Raw genomic sequence first — 27,000 nt, forward strand, 5'->3', positions numbered from 1 at the left:
GCCCCCCTACTCTCAAAACCTTGCCATGCCAACACAGTATAAACAAAATAAAATACAAAAGTTATTTATGGGCGGCTTTCATTTTAACAGTGGCAGCTGTATCAGCAGCAGTCTTTACTATTTCATGTTTACTATGTTCTTCAGAACCGCAAGCTGTTGGTTCTCAAAGTAAAGGTGGTATTTCTACAAATAAACATACTTTATTTCTCACTTGAGTAAAGATTAGTTGAAGTATTTTGTAATGCCAACCTTGATATCCTTTGTTAATATTAACTGCAGTCAGTCAAATGTCTGTCTAAACATCATGTGGATCATGTTGGTTTGTTATCTTCTAAGTTTTTTATAACTGTTAGAAGATTCAGTTTTCTGTTTCATACCAGTAGCAGGAACTCAAAGTTCCTACTGCTCTTATAACTTAGAATTACTGAGCATCATCAGACTATCACCTTTACTAATGTTTAGAATTACTCTTTTGCAGCAGAAATATCAGATGCCAGATTGCCACTTACTATTCAGCGCTTTCTTTCTGCTTGACTGAGGGCAATGGTATTTTTTGAGTGCTGATTGCAGCCACCTTCTGGTTCTGTGTGTGGTCTTGCCAGTACAGACAAGATCTGCAGGAAGAAAGCAGGCACTGGTTGTTTTGTTTGTGCTTCTGTCTGCTGTCTTTAACTGGTTCCCTCATGAGAAACAGACACTGACTCTGGTAATGGCCAAGCAAGGCCTGTGGGGAAATGCGGTTCACGCACAATCCTTCAACACTGAGGAGTCTTGCATAAGAGATTGAAAGTTTCTCATTGCTGGAAAAAGAAGGGAATGATAAATCTTGCAAGCATTTATAGTGTCATGAATTTGACCTCCTCCCCTCGTATTAGAGCTCTGCTTCATCAAGGGTTCTTGTAGGGATATACGTATTTACAACTGCTGGGATAAGCCATCCTCTAGAACAGAGGGTACAATTATGGTTGTTATTCTTGACAGCTCGTTGTCTAGTCTCTTCCAAAGACCACCCAATGACCAGAGTTCTGTTAAGTTACCATTATAGTTCAATGCTTCATTACTCCTTTTTTCTTGCATGTGTGTTTTCCTCTTTGCCATCCCTTTTCCTTGACTAAACAGTCCTAGTAGTTTCCTTGAATGTTTTCATATTTTCTAGACTTCAGTGCTTTCCTATGGATACTGTCCAATATTTTCAGATTTTCTTGAGAAAATTGCCTGAGATTGGCAATAGTACTTCTATTTAGTACTTGATGTCCTCAGATCAGTGGGAGGACTTTTTAATGTTTTGCGGTCTGTACTCCTGTGTAGGTATAATGCCACTACTGCCTTTTCCCATTGTAGGATCACATGTAGATTTAAGTTCATTTGTGGTGGCAGGGTACCTTCATGTGAACTCTTCACAGACCTCATTTTTATATTTATTAATAAGCAACAGTACTTTTAAGACAGGGATTAATGTAATACATGTTATAGCAATTTATGAGCTTGCTATAAAGTTACAGTTTATTCTTTTTTTTTTTTTTTTTGCCAGCTGCTATAGTGCTCAAAACCTTGGGGTATAAAAGGCTAATTTTATGTTTAAGTTCTCTTCTGTGACACTGATTTACTCTGCTAATCTGCTCTACCATTCCATGCCCCCTTCCCACAAGACCCTTCCCACAAGACTTGATGTTTTAATACCTTTATGACTCTTCTTACCAGTTTAGTTTAAAAAATAAAAAGAAAGATTTTCCATCCATTTCAGGATGGGAATGAAAGCACTTTTTAAATGGCTTGCAAATAACATTTGTAATTCTTTAGGTGTGCCATCTCAGAAGCAATTTTGAAACTTAGTCTATGAAATGAGTACTTAAGTAGGATATATTCTATGGTTGGTTATGCTAATGTGATTTACTAATACTGTCAGTTCTTGTGGGATGTAGGTTTTTTTGTTATTGTCTGACTAATCAAGCTGGAGGCAAGTACTAGATCTGTGTGTTATAATGCATGCTAATACTTTTCTTTTACAAGATGCATTTGTAATAAAATATTTTTGTCTCTAAAATATGATTACATCTGACAATTTTTTTGTTTTCTTTCTTTCCAGATATTTTCCAACTTATCTCTGAATGAGCGTTGCCTTTCAGTGTCATTAGTCTGTAAATATTGGCGTGACCTTTGTTTAGATTTTCAGTTTTGGAAGCAACTGGATCTCAGTAGTCGTCAGCAGGTATGAAAATAGCATTGTGGAAGAATTGTTTTGATGACTAAGAATTTGTTCTTAGAACTTGTACTTTTGACTAGGGGTAAACAAAAGAAACACGTAACATGGTGACACCTGTACTTTCACAGATTTTTCTGCTATTAGCTGAAAATGTCTGGACCCTTAGATTGGTTCCTTTAAATATAGTGTATTTTTTCTGAAATCAGTTGTGAAACAGTGTGAGCACAAGTGCTCTATGAAATGGGTTGTGGGTTACCTGTCTCAACTCTGCATCAGGTGGTCTGGAACTATCAGACCTCTTATTAATTCAAAGACAAACATGAGCATTTCTGAGGATGCCGTAGTTGAAAGAATGGTCACATACATGGTGCTTGCTCTGTTTGTTTTAACAAATTTTCTTTTTTTTCTTTAAGGCCTTTAGCTGATCCTAGAATGAAATATTTGTGGATTTAATTTAGTGAGATCCCTAGGACCTGAGCTTTAAATTGTACAGGGTAACTTTGCTCCTTGGAAACGCCACTGCCCTTAGGTTTTTGTTGAGTAGTGACTTGCAGGGGTTTATAAACAGTATCTTGAGAGTTTCATGAAAATACAGGGTACAGAGAAATAACAATTGGAGGGTTGCGTTTGAAGAAGGATTTTTTTTCTTTGCAATTTGTCATTGTTGTGGTTTAACCCCAGCCAGCAGTCAAGGCTCAGGCAGCTGCTTCCTCACTCCCCCACCAGTAGGGTTGGGGAGAGAACTGGAAGAGTAAAAGCTACAAAATTCATGGGTTTAAAGACAGTTTAATGAGGAAAGCAAAAGTTACACACACATACACAAAAAAAAGCAAGACAAAGAATTAATTCACTGCTTCCTGTCAGCTGGCAGTTGCTCAGCCATCCCCAGCAGAGCAGCACCCTATCACACAGAACGATGATGTGGAAAGACAAACCCCATCACTGGAAATGTTCCCGCCTTCCTCCTTCTTCTCCTCACTTTATACACTGAGCACAGTGCCACATGGTCTGGAATATCCCTTTGGTCAATTAGGGTCGCCTGTCCTGTGTTCCCTCCCACCCTCTTTGCCAGCATGGCCATGTGAAAAGCAGAAAAAGCCTTGGCTCTATGCAATCCCTGTTCAGCAATATGAAAACCAGCACAAATCCAAAACACAGTCCCATACTAGTCACTGTGAAGAAAATTACTTCTACCCCAGGCAAAACCAGGACAGTTCTTTTCCATCTTAACACCTGCCTGATGAAAGAGCAAGAAAAAAGATTTGACTTGCTATGAGTGAAAAACAGATTGATTGCAGCAAAGACTGTTCCTCAGCTGTATAAGATAAAAGCCAAAAGGGATTCGTGTTGCTCTCCTGCCATCTTTGGTTAAAGCTAAATCTCATCTATGCCAAGTGATGGATAAGTATTTCCGAATTGTCCTTTATATGATTGTCTTCTTTTAAGATTATTGTCCTTTTGGCTAACTACAATGGGTATAGATGCAAAATGGATGGAATAGTTTTTTACAAAGGTATTAAGGAAACTTTGCTGTCTGAGTGTCCAGACGCTGCTCTGTCAGCCACTCTAGCACCCACCACCCGCTTGGGACCAAAGCCCCCCTGCACTTGTGGCCCCAGGGAGGTGATGGATGCCCTGCACACACCACACTCACACAGTCAGACAAGTTTCCTTACTGGGTTGACTTCAGGTTTCGCACTGCAGAGTCTCAAACTTCTGGGTCCTTAAAATAATGTAATCACTGGGCAGCAACAGAATAACAGCTCAAGCTGGAGGAGGAGGGACCCGCAACCCCAACCTCCTGGGCTTTTATACCCTCACAGTCTGTGCCTGGGTACATCTGGGTGCCCTTGGCTCCTGCTGTGTTTCCAAGTGTCCTCACCTGGCTGTGTCACAGGTCTCTGTGCCCTTTGTTTTGCAAAGGATTCGCACCAGTTCATGGCCTTTTGCCTCTGGCTGTGCCACGCAGAGCTCAGCCTGAGCTCCACTGCAGCTGCACCCCAAGCTACCTGCACTGAGTGTATTCCTCAACAGTCCTCACTTTGGTTTAATCGAGCATACCTGCTAATATATTAAAATGAAAAAAAACAAAAGTTTTAAGACATTGAAACACTGCCCTTCCATACAGCATTACTACCAGTACCGAACATAATAGAATGAAAGCTAACATGTTTGTCATAGGACAGAAATTATTATCAATATGAAGTCACATGTATTTCAGTAAACAAAGGCAGTAATGTTCATTGGCTACAAGTTACATAGTTCTGTTATTTGTTAGTAGTCTACCTTCTGTTGGTTAAATGATTCCCTCAGTTCTTGGGCTAATTAGTCCACATACTCAGTCTTCCTCTTGTGTTGGTGTGTTTCTTGGGTTGGTGGTCTGTGGTGTTTGCCATCCCCCCTTGCCAGAATCGCCTTTTACCCAGTTAGAGCTGATTCAGCCCAGTTGCTGAGTTCGTTTTGTTAGTTTCTTCCTTATCTAGGGAGTTCTGCCAAATGTCATTGTGGTCTGTAAATTCTGCATTCTTTGCGTCCACTATCAGTAGTATATCACTCTCCCCACGCTTTGTTCACCTCCCCTAGGAACTGAGGTCATTGAAGCACATCAAGCCTTAAACCTTAATAAGTCAATTCTACCAACAAGTAATTTATCTTTCTAATACCTGGACATCACAGATAGTCTATTCATGGCTGAAAAGAGGAGTAGGTCTGTGGTTACCCTCCTGACTCTGGAGCTCAGTCTGATACTTGAGAACTTCTGTCAAGTTGGGCAGCTGTTTGGCATTCTTTTTGTGGTAACATAAATTCCTGCAGCTGCCCATATTTTTTTGTACTTGTCTAGCTGTTGCCTCTCCCTCTGTGAGCTTTATCACGAAAATATCTAGCTACAGTCTACGTAGTCTGTCAGAACTAGCTTTCCCCCAGTTGTCCATATTCTATCAAAACCATCAACTCCACCCCCAAAACCAAACCAATTACAGTAAAATATTCAGCCATAGGTGGTATTTGTAAAGGTATAATTTAATTCTTCCTGCAGCTCATGGGAATGCATCTTACAAACAACCATTTTTGTCCCAGGGACATTAAAGATCTTTATGGAAAAAGTTATATGTGAGTATTTGTTTTTTCTTTGCAGGTCACTGATGAGCTGTTGGAAAAAATAGCATCAAGAAGCCAGAATATTACTGAAATCAATATCTCTGATTGTCGCAATGTATCTGATACAGGAGTATGCATATTAGCAATTAAATGTCCTGGGCTCCTAAGGTATACTGCCTACAGGTGTAAACAGCTTTCTGACACCTCTATTATTGCAGTCGCTTCTCAGTGTCCTCTTCTTCAGAAAGTGCATGTGGGCAATCAAGACAGACTCACTGATGAAGGCCTGAAGCAGGTAACCATCTATTCCACAAATTTCTTCTGTAAATTTAGTATATTTCATCTTAGCAAGTGGAAGAAGATACCCTTTCTCAGGATTTAATTAAAATCACAAAAAATCTTCTGTTTTAAAAGTTGGTGTACGGAGACTTTTTTTTGGTGCAGTAAATGCTGTTCTCTAGACACTGCACATACTTTCTTTTTCTTTTTAATACCCAGGGATTAAATGATCCCTTTTGTAGTTAAGTCTGCAGTTTGATATCCTATACCTCACTTCTGTTGGATTCAATTTTCCTGAGCTTGGTTGCTATTTGAAACCTGTGTTTAAGTAACACGTTTTTGCTTCATGAGTGCTGAAGGTGACTAAGATCTTTATTTGTTGGATGTGCAGGAAGGTTTCATCAACTTTCTGAGAGTGTTAAAGGAGTATTTAGGAGTTAGGGTAAATCAAATATGCTGTTGAGCATAAAGGCATTGTTAGCTACATATAGACCCAGTAAATAACTTAGTTCTTATGTACCGCTCTTAGCTCCATTTGGTTGACTGTAGTTAGCAACTTCATTTTGTCGTGTATGTAGTTAGAATCTTTCTTATTTGCATTTACTGTTTCAAAGCCTGAAAAGAAAGATAATTTTTAATGGGGGTGGAGAAGCAGAAAAAAATCTTTTCTCCCATCTCTTCATTTTAGTCAAATCCTGTTGTTGTTTATTTTACCTTTGATTTCATTAATTGCAGCTCGGTTCAAAATGCAGGGAATTGAAAGACATACATTTTGGGCAATGTTACAAGATCTCAGATGAAGGAATGATCATTATAGCTAAAGGCTGTCTGAAGCTGCAAAGAATATATATGCAAGAAAACAAATTAGTAAGTACTTACCCTGATTTTTTTCTTCTCGAGGCATTTTGATTGTCAAAGCTTTCTCTTGCTCTTTATCTTTTTAAAATTTTCTTTAGAATGGCTGCTTTTTGCAAGTGAATTGCTTAAAAATGTTTCTGGCTGTGAAAATTGCAGTTCTGCAAAGATGGCTCAGAGGGTGATGCAAAGTACAAGTTAAGCTAAATGTATTAACTTGTTTTTAAAATGACGTTTCAGGAGTAATTGTTTGGGAGATGCATGGTTTGTATAGGAAAATATTTAGTTCATATGGAATGTTTATTTTGTTTCTACAAGTGCAGTAAAAAGTGCGAACTTAGCTAAGCTGAAAGGTATTTGGAGCTTGGGTTCTTGATTGCAAGTGATACAGTCTGATCATATTTTCTTGAAATATGTCACTTTCTCATCAGGATAAAGTAGAGTAGTGTGCCTGTGCTAGCAGAAGGAAGTTGTTGAGGAGTAATAAAACAATCTTGTGTCCTAATTCTAAGCGGTCTCTGAAATGATGGTTTCTAGTGTAGAAAGACAGTAGCTTGTAAATGGTATAGCAGAATACTGACTTAGGCGTTTTTTAAGTTTTATATTATTTTTAAAATTTGTTTCTTGCAAGAAAGTAGTAAAACTTGCTTGCAGTTGGATTATTAACTGTCAGCTAACATCACGGTTTTAACCTTTGTTTCAAAAGTGCTGAACTGGAACAAATAAATTGTAAGAAAACAGCATACCTTGTATTCAAGAATCATTTGATATTTGGCTTCAAATAGACAAAGAAATGCTAATGCTTGAGCTTGGTTTACATTAAAAAAAAAAAACATTCTGAAATCAACAAAGAAAGAAAAAGGCAGCCAGTTATTGGTTTTGATCAGAACTGTAAAAAGTTGAAAAAGAGGAGATAGAGACCTAAACTGAGATTTCTATACAGTTCAGATGCAGAAAAAGGGTGTGTCCCTCCTCCTGTATTGGAACAAAATCTTGAATATTGTCAAAGTCCTTCTAATACTTACCTTAATACATAAAAAACTTTAAATAAGAAAAAGAAAGAGAAATAAATGTTCTGAGAAGACTGGAAGAAAAAACATCTTTCTTCTCTGGAAGGAGAAAGGTAAGTAAATTCCAGATATTTATCTTTGAAAGGAAGAGTAAAACCTTCAAGATTTGCATAATTGTATGTGAAAGATTGCTTAATTGTAATTAAGAATGATGTGTGTTTAAATATCTCCGTAAGTGCTTGATCATTGGAAAATATGTAGGCAAGGTATTAGCTTTCCTTGTAGATACATCTTAGAGTTCTTGTCATTGAAGTTATTGTTCTCTTTATAGTGTGAAATGTTACCTAAGAAGTTGTTATTGCAGTTATTAGCACTTAAAGACTTTGTGGTTTTAATATCTGAAATGTCATCAAAGTTCCTAGTTGAAATGGAACATAGGAAGTATCTTAATTTTTTTTAAGGCAATAGTGAAATGTGCTCTTTACTTGCACTCTACTTGGTTGCCTTCATTGTTGAAAATGTATCACTGATTTTTGATTAGAAATAAGACAAAAATACTTTCTGTCAAATGAATAGGAAATTTCTCTAAATTTTGTCCCTTCTAGTAATTTGTCAAGTGACTTATCAAAACTGAATTTTTGCCTAATTTTTCATGAATGTGCTTTCTTTTTTTAGTACCTAATTGTACTTAAATTCTCACCCATCGTTAATTTTTCAGGGGGAAGAGAAAGTCTTGTGGCACACTTGGTATAGCTCTGTAAAATTAAAATTCAGCTTCATAAATCTTCATATGTACACATGAAATAAGTTGTGAAGCTGTTATGAACTCCAGGGTGTTGAATCCTTAGAATAAAATAACACTTGAACAATGCCACTAGATGAGAAAGCTGAAGAAGCTGCTGTGCTTTCCCCTTGCTAGGGGCAAGAGACTTTCAAGTCTTGCTGGCAGTGTAGTTTTGTGTAATGAACTGAGATAGCTTTTAAGAAGGTCTCATGCAGTTGTAAAATAGAAATTTTCACACTCCAAGTTAAATGAAAAATACAGGAATTGTTTAATTGTTTAGTTGTGGAATTATCTTAAAAGGGAGTAATGGCTGGCAAATGGTTTGTCAAATTCTGTGGGTTACTTTTCTCCCTTCTAAAAAAATCTCCTTAGTATTTGGTGTGGCACATATTACATCCTGCTCTTCTGGTGAAGATGGTAGTTTGGGGAAATACGTATGTGTGTGTTTTCAAAATGAGTAAGTATTCATTCTGTGAAATCAAAATATTCTGTGGCAAGAAAAGTGTACTTGATGATATATGAGGGCTTGGTCTGTGTATTTGAAGTTCATACATTGTCAGTATGCTATAGAAAGAGGATTCCTATCCCTGCCTTTTAAGCAGCTGCCATATCATCCATGTAAATAATGTAAAGAGTCTTGTGTTTTGTATTTTCTTGTTTACTCCTTTCTCAGAGGTGCTCAAAATCATGTGTGTGACTCTTACAGGCAATTTCTGTTAATTTCAAAATGTGTAGTGCATTACAGATAGTACATGATGGTTGAGTTTTCATGTAGGCTTGTCTCACACTAATGGATTTTACACTTCAAAAATATATCTAGGCAGAGGCAACCATCAGCTAAGTAATGCCTTTGTGAGTGGTACTTTGCAGTGTAATGTGTGTGGATCAGGCAACACAGTTCAGTTGCTTCATCTGTTGCTAAGTAACTCCATTATCAGGCTGCTGAGCAGCAAGAGAGAAAGGAGAATTTATGTTCTGATTGTTGAATATGCTAGACATTTCATAGAAAAATAGACCATTTCCTGTCTTTGAAGTGCTGGTTATGTCATGGTAATAAGCGAAAACTGCAATTAATAAATGGGACAAAGGATGTAGGAGGAAAAAGTTAACGTTACATGGCTAACTTAACAACAGAAGGTTGTTGTTATTTGCATAACTGTTTGGGAATTGTATCTCTTCAAAACATGTTTATTTTTCTTCTGGTGTTTGAATGAAGGAATAATTATATGCTTAGCCTCTTTTCTGAAGCATACTGGCCAAATTGGGAACCTAGTTTTAAAAAAAAAAATTATAACTTTTCAGGACTTAGGAAGTATGCCACTGTCTTGTCTCTCCTGATCTGCTCCCAAGCAGTCTGATACAATTGAATAATCTTACAGAATTTCAGTGTAAATGGAAGAACAGATTATAGCTCTGTCTGGACAAAACCAGACTGTCTGGACTTGTTTTATGGTTGTGATTGGTATGCTGTAACTTTTGTGTTTGCATCATGTGAATGTTTAATGTGAATGAAGCTGGTGAAAGATGAGCAGGTTAATTTCATTGTTATTTTTGCACCAACTGCTTTTTTTATCTTTCCACCCACATAGAGAGCACATAGAGAGACTTAGCTTCAGCTGCAAAGTCAGAGAACTGCTCCCCACTAACACGTAGTACTCTCCCTGAGTGGGGGGTACTTAACCTGAACTGCTTTTATTGCAACTTTGAATAGAAGGGTGGAGTCCTAAAAGGTATTAAAGGTTTTGTGAGATGCAGAACTCAGTGACTACAGTGCACCCAAAGGGAAGGGCTATCTCCAGAAGCTTTGGCACAAGCTGTCTGCTTTCCTTATTACGAATAGAGTAGATCTAGATTTGGGAGCTCACTGTAGAGATGAAGAAAAACCTTCTTCGCTTAACTAATTTGATTTAACACACTATTTCCTTTTAATTGCTTTTCTTTAACTGGGTAAATTAATGGCTAAAATTATAATGCAATGGTTGCTGAAACATTGGTGGTAGTTACAAATTTGTTTCTCCCTATTCCACCCAGTGTCTGTGGTTTTTTTGTGGTGAACTAGATATGGATAATGAGAGACAGCTTCTAAAGATAAAGTGAGGTGCAGTTTTAGATACCATAAGAGAATCACAGCATTCCTACCTCTATACTTTGTTCCCTAGCTCTCTTTTCTCTTTTACAAGCTCATTTAGGAATAGATGGGCTACTATAGTAGCTGTTATAGCACCACTTTTTCCTTTCCAATAAAATGATGTCATGAATTAGATCCTTAAAGACAAATAATTTGTTTGATGTTTTCCAAATACGTTCATTAAGGCAGTTATATTCTCACTTGACCGTGTTTCTATTTCTTTGTTAGACTCTTGACTCCTCAATTTCAAGATAACCAAGTTTTGGCCCAGTTGCCAGTATGCTTGATACGTGACAACACTTTTAAAGTAAATATTTTACAGGTGTCTATTTAACAATTTTTTAAGATTGAGTATTCTCTAAGTGTTCTGCTTACCTTTGCAGTTTGGAGCAGATAAGAGTTGAAATTCAAGTTAACTATGATGCTATGTTTGATAGAAACTACAATGCTTAAGATATGTGAATAATAGTTTTAGTAAAAAAGGTTTAAGATATACTAAACAAAACATTACAGTTTTGTCACACAATTAAATATGTTAATTAAAATTAACATATGCTTTTAAAGCATTGACTGGGATTAACTTATTATAAGATGCATAGGAGAAAATAAACTGAATTTTCATATTTTCTGGCTAATCAGCGTTGTGTAATCTGATAAATTTATTTTTGTCTTTTAATGATATTCCCCTCCCCACTTCTGTTTTTACTTTGGGAAGCATTTCCCTTCCTGCTCTGTACTTGTCATCTGTGAAACGCTTACTTCAGCATTGTACCCTGTGACACAAACATTGGGAGGAGAGAGTATTTTGCTTTGAGTTTAGCCTAGGAAAATTGTTTCAGGCAGAAAGTCACTATTTTAAGGCATATAAACGGCACACTGTCAAATGTTTAAAATGTATGGAAATAACTTACTTTGTTTCAATGGTAACAAGTAAATGAAAGATTTTTTTTTTTGAAAAATATTCCAGATAATGTAATTTCCCTGTCCTTTTTCCATTCCCCACAATATATTCCATATGCTATTTCACTTTTTACATTCAGTTGCTTAAAACTGTTCTTCTGCTTGGAGAAATTTCAGAAAAAGAATTGTTTTCCCATGTTTCTTCAGGCATACTTTCCCAAAATACTTTTGAACTACTTTGTTTCATTATTTGAGGTTTTGAAAAGGGCTGCAGTTTTTCCAGACTTCCCCCTTCAATTACTATTTTTACAATTAAACCCCCATGTTCAGCAGGACCCTGTTGCTGGTTTTCTTTCAGGCGCTACTTGGGTTTGCTGCAGCAGAGTCTCAGACATTGGATTTATGAAAATAACTGGTTTAATAGAGTGGTGCAGCATCAGGTCAGCTAAGGTTGGGTGCCTTCAAAGGGGGACCCAGAGCAAAGAAAACCCCAGGCAATTATACCCTTATGACTTATGCCCCCACCTCTTACACTCTCTTCTCGTGCCGTGTTCTAGTGGTGAGTTTTGGCTTGTTGTCTTCTAGCACTTTACTGGATTCTTTCTCCATGTCCACCACGCAGGCAGGCCCTTGATTGCTTGTCTTGTTGAGTTACAGCTTCTGCTGACACCTGTAGCTTTCTTATTTTCTGTTTTTTTCTGGGGCACCTGCTCACTGGCAGAGCATGGAAAGCTAAAAAAACCACTAGTCTTAGGACAAACATTGCCTAGCAACAACCAAAACATCACTGTTATCAATATTCTTTTCATACTAAAGCTAAAACACAGCACTGTACCAGTTCCTAGGAAGATGACTAAGCAAATTAATTATTCTGGCTGAAAGCATATCTAGGTCTAAGTTCACAGCTTTTGGCCTAAGTCTGCAGCAAATCCAGCTACTGATGCTAGGCAAGCAACACAATAAATCACACAGCTTTATAACTTCATGTAGCTCATTCTATGTAGGACTTGTTTATGCTGAATAACTAGCATCTCTCAATAACTAGTTGCTTGCTAAAAATATATATATATATACATATTCGGGAGGATTACGGACTCATGGAATGGTTTGGTTTGGAGGGGACCTTAAAGAGGTCTCGTCTCAACCCCACTACCACTACACCAGTAGGCCAGGTGGCTCAAAGCCCCATGCAGTCTGTCCCCTTCCAGGGGTGGGGCAGTCCACAGCATCTCTGGACAACCTGTTGCAGTACCTCATCACCCTCACAGTAAAGGACTCCATGCATACCAAGATTGATTTCTCTGCTGTGTACAATGTATATTATACCTTTGGATAGTGATGTTTCACCTTCTGTCGAGTACTAAATTGGAGATTTCTGAAGCAAAAACTTTGTGCAGATGGCATGCTGGTGGTACGCCCTAGTAATGATAAAGTCCCTCTTGTATTTTAGTTTCTTAAACACCTTACATAAGCACCAAAACCACCAAATGTACCATAAATGTAAGGGTCAACACTTTAAAAATGTGCTGAACAGCTATACTGATACTAAGATGAGGTATGGGAAGTCATGCTTTCGTAAGAACCATATGAGACATCTGTCTGGTAGTAAAAACATTATAGAAGTTTGTCTTTTGACAAGCTCTTCTGAAACACTTTATTAATTTTTTTAACAACATAAAACGATTCAGTCAATCTTTTAGAAAGCTAATTGATAGAACCTTACTTCTCAGAGTTCAGTTTTTTTGGGTCTTTTTTTGGTCTTCTTTTGTTTAGATCTGTTGCGTTTTGACCTGGGTATTTTCCATAATACTGTTCCTGCAGTGAAACGTTTATGCCAAGTTTGATGTTAATAGAAAGGCAAAAAGCAAAGCTTGTGTACGTGTGCATAAATCAGCTACATGTATCTGCTGTAAAGGCCTTAGAACCACAATGCAGGAGTCAGGCTTCTATTTTCTGTGTACCTTTCTCTGTGTCAGTAAATAACAGTGCGGTGTTGTCACCCTTAGGTGGCGGCATTGACTTTGCAGTGGTGACAGGAGCTCCCGGCCCGTGCTATAGGGAATTGCTAGTGCACAGCAGATGATTTCTGAATATTGTGCTGGTTCCACAGACCCTGTGTTCCCTTCAGCTGCCAGGATTGCTGTCAGAGTAATTCTTAAATGTCTCAATAAGGTCAGCTGTATGGTTTCACCACTTTCTGCTTATTTTCTGTTTTTTTCTTTTTAGACAGATACTGCATTTGAACATTGAGTTTACTTGACATGTACAGTGTGTGTGTGTGTGTGCACACATTTAAAAGCAACCAACAGCTGGAGTTGTAATCTGTATTGTTGCATTAATTGTACTTTTTGACTCTTGTTAGGTTACATGTGGTTGATTAATGGCTGTACCTACTCTACTGTTTAAAAAACTTTCAGTTTTGATATTGATATAAAATTAGGTATTATACCACTTTAAACATTTCTTTGGGCTGTAATTTGTTACCACCTTTAATGAACATTCTAAGTATAAAAATGTAGTACATATACTGTAAATTAATATAATTTACAAAGAAGTGAGGGGTGGAATGAAATAGTGGAAGTGCAGAACTTTTTTCTACTTTTTGTTCAGCATTATGAGATGATTATTCATTTGATACTTTATCCTTTGAGTTCACTGGTCCAAATATTATTACAGTACTTCAGTCACAAACTGAGTTCCATGATACTAGAGTGAAAAATCTTTCCACTGAAATATATGCTGCTGGATGTTAAAGTTACCTAAATGGAGGTGAAATTTCTGTAGTTTGTTTGTTTCCTTGTTTTTTTTTTTTTTAGTTTATTTGTTTTTATCTGGTGGTATCTTGTGTCAAAGAGACCACTGGCAAACTCCAGATGGATCATTTGTAGTTCTTCATCTGTTAAGTTGGTATCTTGACCCATATTTTACTTTGTAAGACTCTTCAGCCAAGGATAAGCAATAAATCAAAACTGATAATATTTCTCCCAGTGAGCTGTGATGCTTACTGAAAGAGATCGCAAGTATGATGCTGTGAAACAAGTCCCTTAAAACTGTCAGTATCATTATTTTAAAATGGTAGTAATTTGTATCAATCAAAGATAATACAAATACATTTTTATTTGTATATGACAGAGACAAGATTATGTAAAAATAATGAATGACAGGCAGGCATCTTTGTTTATATAATTTCTTTCCAGCAAATTCCAGTTGAACTTTTTTATCTTTATGAAGCTAGAAAAATGAACTTGTCAGATTTCTGAAGCTGTGTGAAAACACTTTTGTTTCCCAAAGAACTTCACTGTAACTTACATAGGTTACAGTTTGCAGTATGAGAAATCAAATCATTAAGGTACAAGTCCTACAAATGTCTAAATTCTCTCTCCTCATCTTTCTTTAGTGACTGGTATCTGGGAGCATGTAAATAATTACATGTTCTCTAGTGAGTATCTGGAGGTGCCCTTCCAGGTAGTTCTGTTCTCCAAAATTCTACATTATTGGTAGGCAGTGTTACAGGGCAAATTAAATGGGCACAGAGACCAAACTACTGAAACGATCCTAAATACTGTCTTTTTTGAGTCAATGTTAAATTCTTACCAGTTTTAAACTGCAGCATCAGTGCCTCTGGTGGGTAAATTTTTTCATTTATACTTGGATTGACACTTAAATTGCAAATTTATCATCCATACACACTTCATGCTCTTTCATCCTAGGAATTACAGTGGCCTTTCAACTGTCATTGTTTTGGTTTTTTTTATCCAGAATGATAATGTTTAAAAAACTGTATTTGTCTGAACTTTAGACATAAAGACTGTTGTAGTTATTGTAGCTAATTTTTAACATCCTATGCTTGTCAGAGCTATGTGTAGCTTTGCCCTAGTATTTTTCAGAGTTCTTAACTTAGTGTTCCTCCTTTTCCTTATTTTGTATAGTTTTTTAAAAAAAGTTGTTTTTATTTTTCAGTAATAACTGTTAGAAAGTTCTGTTCTATCTAGATTTATAGATGTATATCTCTCTGTGTTTGCTCACTGTTACCCTACTCCCCATCCCCCAGTGGGTAGTTGAGCAATTGCCTGGGTGGGGCTGAGCTGCTGCTTGAGGTTAAACCACTGCAGTGGAGAAGATTGTGCTGGTGCTCTATCTCCTACCAGCTTGGCAAAGTTACAGGTATAGTTTAAGAATATTTTCTGCCTGAAACATGAAAATGTGAATCAGAAAAAAAAAATCTAGATTACAAAATCATGGTGAGAAAGATCAAATGTGATTGGGAAGGACTTACTTTCTAATGTTCTTCTGCCTAAACATAGAGAAGAACAAAAAACCTCCAAGGGTAAGGTTTTCATAAAGTATTTTTATTTTCCTCCCTCTCAAAAGCAAAAAATACTGGATTTGGTAAAAGGGTCAATAGGCCAGCTTCACTGAGGGTGAATGTGCATCACCAATGGAAGTTTTCCAGAAGACTTCCTCTGACTGCTTCCAAGGGTTGCATTTTTACAGCGATGATGGCACAGTCATGGAGTGCTGCTGTTAGAGGTGTGGCTGTGCCTCTGCCATTGTGGCCCTTAGGAACACAAGTGCCCTGTGCCCAGAGGATTTGTTTGTAGGCCTCGTGAGTCTGGAGATGTTACCCTGCTGACACTCTCCACGGTTTTGTGCCAGAGGTACAGTTCACTGCTGTCAGGCTTTGCAATGTGCATGTAGGTGTGACAAAAGAGGTGTTTGCTTTGCATAAAATGTCAGCTTTGCAACTGTCTTCATCTGCACAATGCTCTTTTATTGTATTTCCAGGTCTGCTTGTGTTTGGAGTTTTTGAAAGATACTTTTATAAAAGCAGTTTTATAGTTTTCTTTAAAATGGTCTTGAAGTTTGTTAATTTTTTTTTAAATTTGCTATTTAAAATACGTGAAAATGAAAGTTGTTGGTTGCACTGAAGTTATGGGATTGTTTTGGTGGGTGGGAGAGTGTTTGCTGTTAATCTTGGGCAGCCTCTTGAAAATACAGAGGATTACTCAGCCATGTAGAGAATAACTATATTGTATAACATGAGTGAGAGATTTGTGATTGTAGTCTTGAAATTGGATGATTTCAGCAACTACATAAGGCTATTTAAATATATTTGTTATTGCAGAAATATGAGAATTTCTGGAATGAAATAGTGGTTGATAATTTCTGTGGTTCTAGGCATTTCTGAAAATATCTTAATGGTACACACTTCAGAAATTTGTACTTTATAGGTTTCAGAACACCTCTATGTAATACTCTTCTCCTTCATTTTTAGTACTGTCTGTTGTGGCTCAGAATACCTTAGAAAGTTTATTCTTCCTATAGAGCTCATTCTTGAGCTAATGTCCTTGGGTTTTTTTAGATGTCTCTTAGCACTGTGGAGTCTGGAAAGCACTGTACTGTTCCTGTGGCTCATGGACTACAATTTCCCCAGGTTTTGAAGTATTTGCAACAAAGTTTCAGTATTGGAGTGCTTTTAATGAGTTAGAAATAGTATGGGTGTTTGCAGTATGTACATCTTGTAGATGTTCTGTACTTTTTTGCTTTTTTTTTTTTTACTCTCACTTGGGAAAGGTGTTGCAAATAAACTATTATGGAGGGGTTGCTACAGCTGATCTTTTGTTTTTTCGATTGTGATACTAGTCCTCTGTGAAAGAATGTCAAACTGCGGTGCCTGTAGAGATAAGTAATTGTTGCTATTTTTTTGCTGAGAGAAAAGCTATATGGACAGTGAATTTTAAACTTGAATGGCACTACTTTCTTACTAGTTCTATTATACAAATGGAAAATTTGGAGCACAATCATCCTTTGAAGGAAGTAATTTTGTTGTTGTTGTAAGGCAACAAAATTCTTGTGATTATATCTGGTAGGAGTGTCACATCCTGTAAAGGCCACTACCTGTCTCCTCTATATGCTTCATTCTGTGGTCGGTGAAGTTGTCTGGCAATTCAAAACTTCTTTAGTGGTAATTCCAACCATTTCAGATACTGTGGCAGTGGCCTAGTTGTTGTTTTCATGCAGGTGTCAGTTTGGCTGCATTACAACATATACTCAGGTAGATCATTGTTTTCCTCTCCTCTAAAGCACTCTGTCCTGGGACTGAAAAGTACTGTAGAAACAGGGGTATCATGGATTTCATGATGAGGTACTGATGGTTTAGTTCCTTGGCTTGTACTTTTGCATGGCGGTAGTGATTCTTGGACTGTAGAAACAGGTCTAATATATCTGTGAACCGACACCTTCTCAAAATAAAACCTGGGTGAGGTAATGCAAAAAGCTGCCATGGTAAGTTCTTTCTTTTTATTGCTAACTTTTGCTTTGCTAGTAATTTCCTCTAATCTTATGAAGATGATGATAGTGCAGTTTGTACATTAAAGTAGGCACAAGTAGAATATCGAAACATGTATTTTAAGCTCCTGCTCTTACTTGTAAGGAAAATTTCAAGTATATTTTAATTAAGAACTAAATTCAGATGCCTATTTTGACTGTTTTTGTCAATTTTAAGCTATATACTTTGTAATGCATAGAATTATGGTGTCATGTGACACTAATTTAATGATTTGTAATGTGTAGGTGTTTTTGTGTGTGCAGAACAATATCTACTTGCCATTTAGCAATAGATTTTAAGTTTGAACATGGACAAGGTGATAGAAGGTGATTAAAGATACTAAATGTACATGAAGACAGTTGAAAACTTATTGGTTTTGGTGGTATAAGCACTTTTGATTTGAAGAGTATCTCTCTCCAGTTGGTTTGCACTTAGATGCTACTAGTTCTGCAGAAATTTTTTAGTGCAATATGTATATAAATGCTCCACCATTTTTAGCATGCTATTTGAAGAAAAAGAATTTTAATATTTCATTCTATAATATTATTTGTCTTATATTTTCAAATAATATTTGCCAGTAAAAATGTAGTATTTTTGTCCGGCAGTTAAAAAAAAAATAAATTAATAAATTCTTCTTGAATTAAACATGGTTTAGATCTTTCTGTGTCTGGTCTTTTTAGGAAACGCTGCTTTGAAAGAAGATAAATTTCAATGCATAGGAAAAGACCACAGGCAGATCAAATATTTAGATACCTTGGCTTAAGAATATGTGCCTCAAATAAATTGTTCTTTTAATCTGGTAATTATATTAAAGATGCCATCCTTTATGTATCAAATATGCCATGCATGAATTGGTGTGCTATGGCTGTGTTTACTAGGACAGGCAACTTCTGCACTAGTTAGTCTCCATCACAGGAGACTGCACCCCTCTTCCATCTATTTAATTTTCCAGGCATATTTGTTTCTGACAGATTTGACTATCCTAAAAGTAGTGTTCAATTTCTGATAGTTTTATTTTTTCAGGTAACACTGCAAATTATTTCCTTTGCTTAACATAGTAGGTGGAATTATTACTGCTTTTACTGGTTAACCTGTTTGTAATTGTATTCAGAAGACATATGATTATGGTTTTCTTGATTTTTTTTTTTCTTTTTTTTTTTCTTTTTTTTTTTCCCCTGACTTCTTTTCTTGTTTTGCAGAAAAGATAGGCTCCTGGATGTAAGGAGTAATTACTAATGTTGTACACCACAAAATCAACATTTTTGTAAAGCAGCTGTTGATTCTGAAAACAAATATTATTGAAGAACTACCAATTAATTTCATATTGCTGTCACTGCAGTTTGTAGTACCTGTGTAAATGTCGCATAACAATTTCCATTTTAAGACCTCACATTTTCAGTTGCATATAGCTTTCCCTTGTTTTTACTCTAGATATAAATTCTCCTTCTAGCTAGGGAGTATGTGTGTATGCCAATCTTCTGTTTAGAGTTCTCATTTTTCACAAAAAAGTAAGAAATCTCTATGAATATCTGCTTATGAATCCTTAAAATGCAGGTTTTTTCTGCACCAGTTAAAAGGGACAACCACAGCAGTATTACAGATGTGCTTTTGCTGTTTTATTGTCCTTTGAAAAATACAGCTTGCCGATGTTCAAGCCAAGGTTTGAAGAGAAACATTATTATTTTCTGCATATATGTGTAATCTATGCTAAAGATAATTCATTTTGAGATGGATCACTTAAATATACATAGGGCAAGGTGACGTGACTTGGCACAGGATGAGCATTTCCTGTTCAGGGTGTGAAAAGGTTTGGTAAGGCTACCTTGTACTTCTTTCTCTACATGCTATGGTCTGCTCTAAGTGTAGGATCAAATAAAAGCAGGCAACGGTGGTTTTGTGTTGTTTTGTCTTGGTTTACTTTGGCTCATCTATGCTTTGTTCCTTGGTGGGTTTATGAGAGGAGCATGGGAAAATAAAGAAAGCGGGTTGCTCTTGACTTGCTTTGGTCTTTTCTGAGAGGCTTTCCATCCCTATAGTAAAAATCAGTGGATGGCACTGATTTTTTTTTTTGGGCAGCTTTAACTAATATGCCTAGGTTTTGTCTTGGAAAAATAAAAATAAAGTTCCTTGGTGATGGATTTTTGATGGGGTTTTTTGCTTGTTTGCTTTTGAGGTAATCATTTTATGATCAATTGGTTAATATGGCTTGGAGATTAAAGAAAGTGTGAGTTCTGGAAAAGCCTTGCTGGTGAAATCTGCTAGATGATTAAACAAACTTGCTTTCCCAGAAGTCATGTATTCTGTGATACTGAAAAGAGACTTTCTAATGGGTGCTGTTAAGCTTCACTCCTACTTTTTCCATGGTTCTCCCCAAAGTTGAAGCTAAGCCTAATCAAAGGACAGATCAGTTATCTTATAAGTGATGCTGCTCTCCAAATACCTCCAGTCTTACAGCCCATTCTGGCTTTTTTCTGCTGGAAAAGAGTGGGGATTGCCAGTCAGATTTTCCCCAAACTCATGTTTGTTTGGTTGGTTTTTTTTCCATTTCTGGGATATATTTAAGTCATTGGTGTTATTAGTATTATTTCTGAGAGTGAATGTAAGCCATTTTTATTATAGAGGATTGCTAATTTGTGCTTCACATGATCCTGTCTTTAAAATAAAAAATTACCAAAGTAATAGATGAGTGTGAAATAAAAGGAATAGATTATGAGCATCAGACTAACTTGGGAAAATTAATTCTTGAACATGTTCCCTGGTGTATAAGTTCCTCAAAATGAAAGGAGGAGGGCAAATCACATCTTAAAACATTGAGTCTGCTGGTAGGAATGGTGAAAAATGGTTTTGGATTCATCATTAGAAGTGAAATCTCATACAGCTGTACAACATAATGAGAAAAATTAATTAATTGCTGAGGAATGCTTTTGCCGTAGGTAGACTTTGGCCGTATAGATTGCAGGTCTAAGTTCACACTGATATTTTCATGTTTTATTCTACGCTAACATTTTATAAGCATTTACCCATGGATTTCAGTGACAGAAAGAAAACAGTCTTTAAAAAAGACAAATCTTTTTAGCAGAGTAAAGACTAAGAAATGACTAGTAGATAGGTTGTCACTCAGTGATGGTGCACCATTTATAAATTTATGAACTTATCACTGAATTTACATGTATTCCAGTGCCTTGATGAAATCCAATCTATTGTATTAATACTGTGATTTTTATCAGCTAAACCAAAAGTCTTTATCAGTCCATTTTTAAACTATTTCTGCGTGAATTTATGAGCCTAAATCAATACTTTGACTATTTAGAGGTGAATTACACAGATGGAGAAGTTTTAAATTACCCACTATCCAGTAGCTGCTGTTTGTACAGCTTTTGAATTACTGTTGTGATTAAAGGTATTTTGGTATGCCATATGCATTTTGTTTTTGTTCTCCTCCTAAACACAAACTTATGTAAATAATTAAAATATCAATTTATAAAGTGTTTAGATTTAAAGTTAGTTGGGGTAAATTATATGCATCTGCAGAGGGTGAAGAATTATGTCAATTTTTTTTTTTTTAAAGGCACAACACACAACATTATTTGTGAGTTGCACAACGTGTTGCCAACGTGTGATGAGTTCCGGTGGATGGAGGCTGACAATTCAACCTCAATATTCTATTCCTTTTATCAAGAATGTGTTTTTTCTGACCACTGTGGACTGTTTCAGGGAATAGTGTGGTGTAAGGGCAGGAAAGGTGAATTTTCCTCTACTTAATTATTGTATATTAAAGGAGAACTGTTTATTTGTTGCTGTAGTCAAAGTTGGTCTGTGGAATGGTTTTAGAGTCTCTTATCTTTTTGAAAACTCTCTCTGCTCTCCAGTCAAGCAAAGAAAAACAGTATTCCAAAGCTCCAGATAAAAGAAAAAATCGGACTCTTCTGTTGATTGAGGATTTAACAATAGGAGCATTAAATGCTGACGTTGATTAAAAATAAAAAGAAAAACTATTATATGAAAGATGGGGGGTTTTTTTTGATTACTCATAAAACTATATTTTTGTATAGCCATGTTTTTTCTTTACCATTTCTCATCTGAAATCTAAATGATTTTGCAAGGGTTTTATCCTTGTTATTGAGTCTAATCTAGGTGTTATACAAATAGCATGTCATTTAGTAGCTGACTCATTTTTTCTATATAGTGCAAGTGGTATTGAAAATGTTTGCTGAAAGTTATTATTTGTCTCACAGAGGTTTTGTTTTTTTTTTCTTTTTATTCTCTCTTGCAAACTGTTTGAAGGAGGCAAGGGCTTCTGTCTTTGCAGACCATAACTCCTTTTCAAATTCAGGTAGTAGATTACAATTATGATGCAACCCCATAATTTTCACCTTGTTGTTATTCAGTGTTATTGCAATCCTTTGAAGTTGACTGAAGTGATTTTTTTTTTTCCCCCTGAAGCATTCCTTCTGTTGAGCACTTTTGTCTTTGCCTTACGTACTTTCATGGTTTATTTTCAGTTTTCACTTACTGACACCGAGTTTGTTCAAGGTCAGTTTGTTTAGCTTCATCTGTCTGATACCATTAACACTGGCATCCTCACCTAGTAAAAATAAACAAGGTTTCAAAAAGATTGTTGTTTTGCATCAGAATGGATGCCTCAGAATGGGTGTTACTACTTCCATCAACAAGGAAGAGAAATTATCAGCAACAATCCCTGAGTTAAGGGGATATCACCCTGACTGCACAAAGCAGTTATTCAGTAGGATGTGACCTGTAGAGTACCAGCAGGAAGATATGTATGTGGAGGGTGTTGGCTTGTGGGTTTTTTCCTTTCCCCTTCATACCCTCTCATACAGAGAAATGTGTCGCTGCTGCTTGCAGTTGGTCATCTTTTCCATTAAAGTTACAATTTCAATGAACTTTTAATCTGTTTCTGGAAAAGTGTCTAGCTCTAAATGCCTGCCATCTTTCTAATTATTACTTTGTCTTTCATTGCTAAACTTAAGTTTTGTTCTTTTTTTCTGTTGTGCCTGTTCGTTTCTTTAGTTCCAGAACAGCTGAAGTATTTGTCATCTAGGCTATATTTAAAGCTTCACATAGGCTGCCATATACAAAGATATCTCATCAGTTTGGATCATGCACATTTTGTTATATTTTGTTCAGATAAGCCTAGAAATATTTAAGATATTTGTTTTATTTTCCTCAGGTATTTCCAGTGTTTTTGTCATCCTTATGATTTTCTTTTAAATTCTGTAGCTTTGTGTTTCAATTCAAATCAGAGAGAGATCTGTTCCAATTTAATTCTCACAATTTTGTATACTTGTCGTCCCTATATTATTTTGTTTTGAAGATCTATTATTTTACCCATTATATTAATCTAGTAACCTGTTTTTAGGTTAAATAAAAACCCATTTGCAACAAAGATGATGTAGGTATAGACACTGACATACAAGACTAAATTGTCAGAAAAAATGTGATTGTTTTATTTGAGAAAGCTGAATTTTATCGAGAAACTACGGTTACATGAAAAACTATGAAAATCATTGTTTTTCTTAAGGTAGCCAGCTTCTTTAAATACAGTGAAATGTTCCTTAAAGAGAAATTGCAGTGCCTTGGTATTCCCAATTAGTGCCTTGCACAAATTCTGACAAATCCATTTGTTGTCGTGACTTCCTGTAACTGTTATGGTTTTTGTGTGACCTTGCAAGGATGGACTTGAGTAAATCTTTTCAATGCTGATATAGTGGCCTGGAGTTTCTTGATGGAAAAGGGCTGAAAATGAGACACTTCATTTTCTATGTATTCTTTCACTTTGTTTCAGGATTATTCTAGGATGCATGTGGGGATGTCAGCAAGTTATGGTCCTCTATTGCTGTGCATAATTATCTTGCCATGAGAAGTTCAGCTGGCCTCAAAAGAGGCCAGTTAGCTTCTGGAGTTTAAGTGTTATTTTTGAGAGGCAATAATTGGAAAAATTAGTTGAATTTTCAACAGAAGTTAGTTAAAAATTAATAGTGACTGGAGGTACTGATTTCTGAATTGTGTAGTGTTAATTAGACCTACAACTCTTTAGAATATCTGATTTCAGTTTTGGAAGTTAAACAGTTTACATAATTGAATTCCTATACTCACACTTAGGTCTTCAAAAAGTTTTTTTGAAATGTTTTTAATATGCTGCAAATACTTTTAATATGCTCAGTTTCTATTAATTTTGAAGAATGATCATGCAACACTCTGTGGAAGTCATGAACCTCTTATTTAGGGTATTAAATGTGTAATATTTAATATTAAGCTCTGACCCATGGCATGCAAATCTGTGCTTATGCAGAGTGGAAAAGTAAGATTGTATCCTTTGTGCTATGAGTTTCACTTCTTTTACTGGACTTCCAGACCAAAAAAGATTGTATATCTTTCAAATATATACTACCCTGAAATTTGTACAGCAATACCACATTTAATTACAAAACTAAACCGAAATTTATGTTATTATTGTGTAGTATGTGAAAACCTGTATAGTTTTTTTTGTATATTCTCCAAGTAATGTGATCTGATTTAAAGTCCTCCTCTGCCTTTCTTTACCTGCTGTTAAAACATCCAGTTGCAAGGAAAAAGTGAATATAAAGAACTCACTCATTTAACTCTCAAACACTTTTTGTCAATAAAATGAAATCATATCCTGCTTTTCTCACCTTCTCTGCCCTTCCGGTGGTATGAACCAGCTGGCCTTTTGTGACCTCCTCCAACATCAGTTGGAAAACTTTAATAATAATAGCTGGGGAAAAAAATGTGCCTCCCAGTTTAACTAGAGGACATTCGCTGTCTTTTCTTTTACAGGGAAAGAGGATTTAAACAAACTTTCTATAACGTTTGTTGGTTGTGTATTTCATAGTAACCACCATGAAGTTCACTGCATTTAAGGAGATGATGAAGCTGAGATGAAAAGATATAAATTCATGAAGGCTCAGCTTCACAGCTGGTGTATAATCCTTTCTGTTGTCAGTGGTGCCCTGGCCCCAGTACCCAGCAGAACAAAGGGAGCTGAATTGGAAATGGTGGGAGCTGGGGAGCCTCTCGCTGGCAGCACAGCTCATGGCCATAGGCCTTGTCAGGGTGCAGTGTGATACCCTTTATTCTGGGTGACAGATGTGAGGTGGGTTCTGCGAGGGGGAAGTCATTACTAGTGTGAGGGCAGTGTCAGATCAAAAGTAACCAATGATCAAACAAGGTAAAGGGCTGCGGAAAACAGGCTTTCTGTCTAGCCTCAGCACCTGCCGGATCACTGAGGGGAATAGGCCTTGTGTGTCAGGTTACGCTGATTCCCTTTGATGTACAGTGAATGACTGAAGATGGAAACTGTAGGGGAGAAGGAAGAGTTTTATTTCCCATTTTTTCAGGGCAATTGAAGGTACTTTCTTATGTAATGCTGGCATGGACTTCACAGCTGAAAAAAAAGTCCAAAAGACTCCTGTAGGAAGTAAAACGTTCAGGGCTTGTGTTTTCTATTTCTAGCCCAGTCTCACTGATGAATTCTTCAATGGTGCTGCATTTTGATGACTGAGGATAAAATCTGAAATTTATATTAGATCATCATATTAATATTATAATATTAATTAATATTATATTATCTAATAATATTAACATTAAAACATTTGAAACATTTAAATTATACTATATTTCTTTAAACAGAGAGATGTAGAAGCATATGCTATGAGAACATACAGTGTTCTTTCTGTGGAGACTTTTACTATAACTCAGATTATATAAAGTCTAGCTAACTACAAAGTAACAATAAGTGATTACTTGTAAACATTTCAAGTGTGATAATAAGCTGTACTTGGTGTTCCACAAAGAGTGTTCCACTTCTGAAATACTTATCCGTATATATATGCACACCTGTAAAACTTAAGTAATTTTGTAGCTGTCATGTTTCATAATTCTGTAAATTAATATATTTTATTAAGCAAACTTCCTTGTACTTAAGATAATTTCCTCATTTCTGTACCTTTTTTATTCTGTTAAGTATATTTTACAATTCATTTTATTATGGATGGCTTTCTTTATACACCTATGTAGTAATAAAAAAATTATTTTATTAGAAGGCATACTTGTCACATTTCAATTATAAATTTATTTTTCTACACTTAAAATAAAGAATATCTGCCTACATCTTGTAGAGTATATATTGAAAAAATTGTAGCAAATCAACTGTTAGAAATTGTTCTGTAGTTTAACAAATACATTGTCCTTTTTGCTGCTAACTATGATCTAAGTTTTCTCTGTATTTTAAAAAAGATTCCCAACTCGCCCCTCCCTTCCTCTCCCCTCCTTCTCGTTCTCCTTCCTTCCCCTTTCTCCTTTCCCCTATAGAATGGTTTGTGTAGGAAGGAAGCTCACAAGTCACCTGATTCAAATTCCTGGCCATGGGCAGGGACACCTTCAACCAGACCAGGTTGCTCAGAGCCCCATCCAACCTGGCCTTGAACACTTCCAGAGCTGGGGCAGCCACAGCTTCCCTGGGCAACCGTGCCAGGGCCTCACCACCCTCACAGTAAAGAGTTTCTTCCTAATATCTGATCAAAGTCTACTCTTTTTCTTGAAGCTATTTTCTCTTGTCCTGTCGTTCCATGCTCTTGTAAATAGTCCCTCTGCATCTTCCTTGTGGGCTCCCTTCGGGTAGCAGAAGTCACCCCAAAGGCTTTTGTTTTCACGTATGAACAATCTCAGTTCTCTCAGCCTTCCCTTATAGCCGAGGTGCTCCCTGCCTCTGATCACTTTTGTGTCCCTCCTCTGGATTCACTCCAACATATTTATGTCCCTGCTGTGCTGGGACCTCAGAGCTGGATGCAGCGCTGCAGGTGGAGTCTACCAGGAGTAGAATATAGGGTATTTTTGTCTTAATGAGTGTGTGTTGTGGTTTTTGTTAAATCTGAAAGTGTGACTGTGTGTATATTGCCAGGCATTTCAGAAAGTAAAAAAGTGTGTTATAATCTTCCTTGATAAATAAAAAAAAGAAACCTAATTAAAAAATACTCCAGCAGTTTTATTATCAGTTTGGAAAGTTTTACATAGTTCAGTATTAACTAAGCAAAATTGAAATGTCCTGTGCAGCTCTGTAATATTTGTACTATTACTATGGAAAAAACCCAACCTGGTGTTCTGAGCTCATTCTGTACTTTTAGGGCAGGCTTTTTATTCTTGATCTCAGCTTTCATCATGCAACTTCTCAAGCTTTACACTTGCATTAATTGATCTTAGAGTCTTCCATTTCAAGTGACCATGTTGTTTAAAATCAAAATAATGCTCACACAGTAGCTGCAATGAGTAACTAGTATTCAAATATATTTTAGAGAAAAATCATGTTTAGCTTGGTTTGTTCTTTTAATCTCTGAGATGAAGAAAAATAACTACAAATCCACAAAAAAAATTCAG

General features: G+C 36.3%; 1 protein-coding gene across 1 annotated transcript in view; it reads left to right on the forward strand.

The window, feature by feature from the left end:
- The window catches only part of FBXL17 (F-box and leucine rich repeat protein 17), a 276,091-nt gene that overhangs the window by 12,292 nt on the left and 236,799 nt on the right, over positions 1-27,000 (forward strand). Inside the window, exons 2-4 of the mRNA XM_048291849.1 lie at positions 2,087-2,209; positions 5,340-5,597; positions 6,317-6,448. Coding sequence (XP_048147806.1) covers positions 2,087-2,209; positions 5,340-5,597; positions 6,317-6,448 — 513 coding nt within the window. The remainder of the gene's footprint in view (positions 1-2,086; positions 2,210-5,339; positions 5,598-6,316; positions 6,449-27,000) is intronic.

The sequence above is a fragment of the Corvus hawaiiensis genome, chromosome Z, assembly GCF_020740725.1.
Source record: "Corvus hawaiiensis isolate bCorHaw1 chromosome Z, bCorHaw1.pri.cur, whole genome shotgun sequence".
Lineage (NCBI taxonomy): Eukaryota > Metazoa > Chordata > Aves > Passeriformes > Corvidae > Corvus > Corvus hawaiiensis.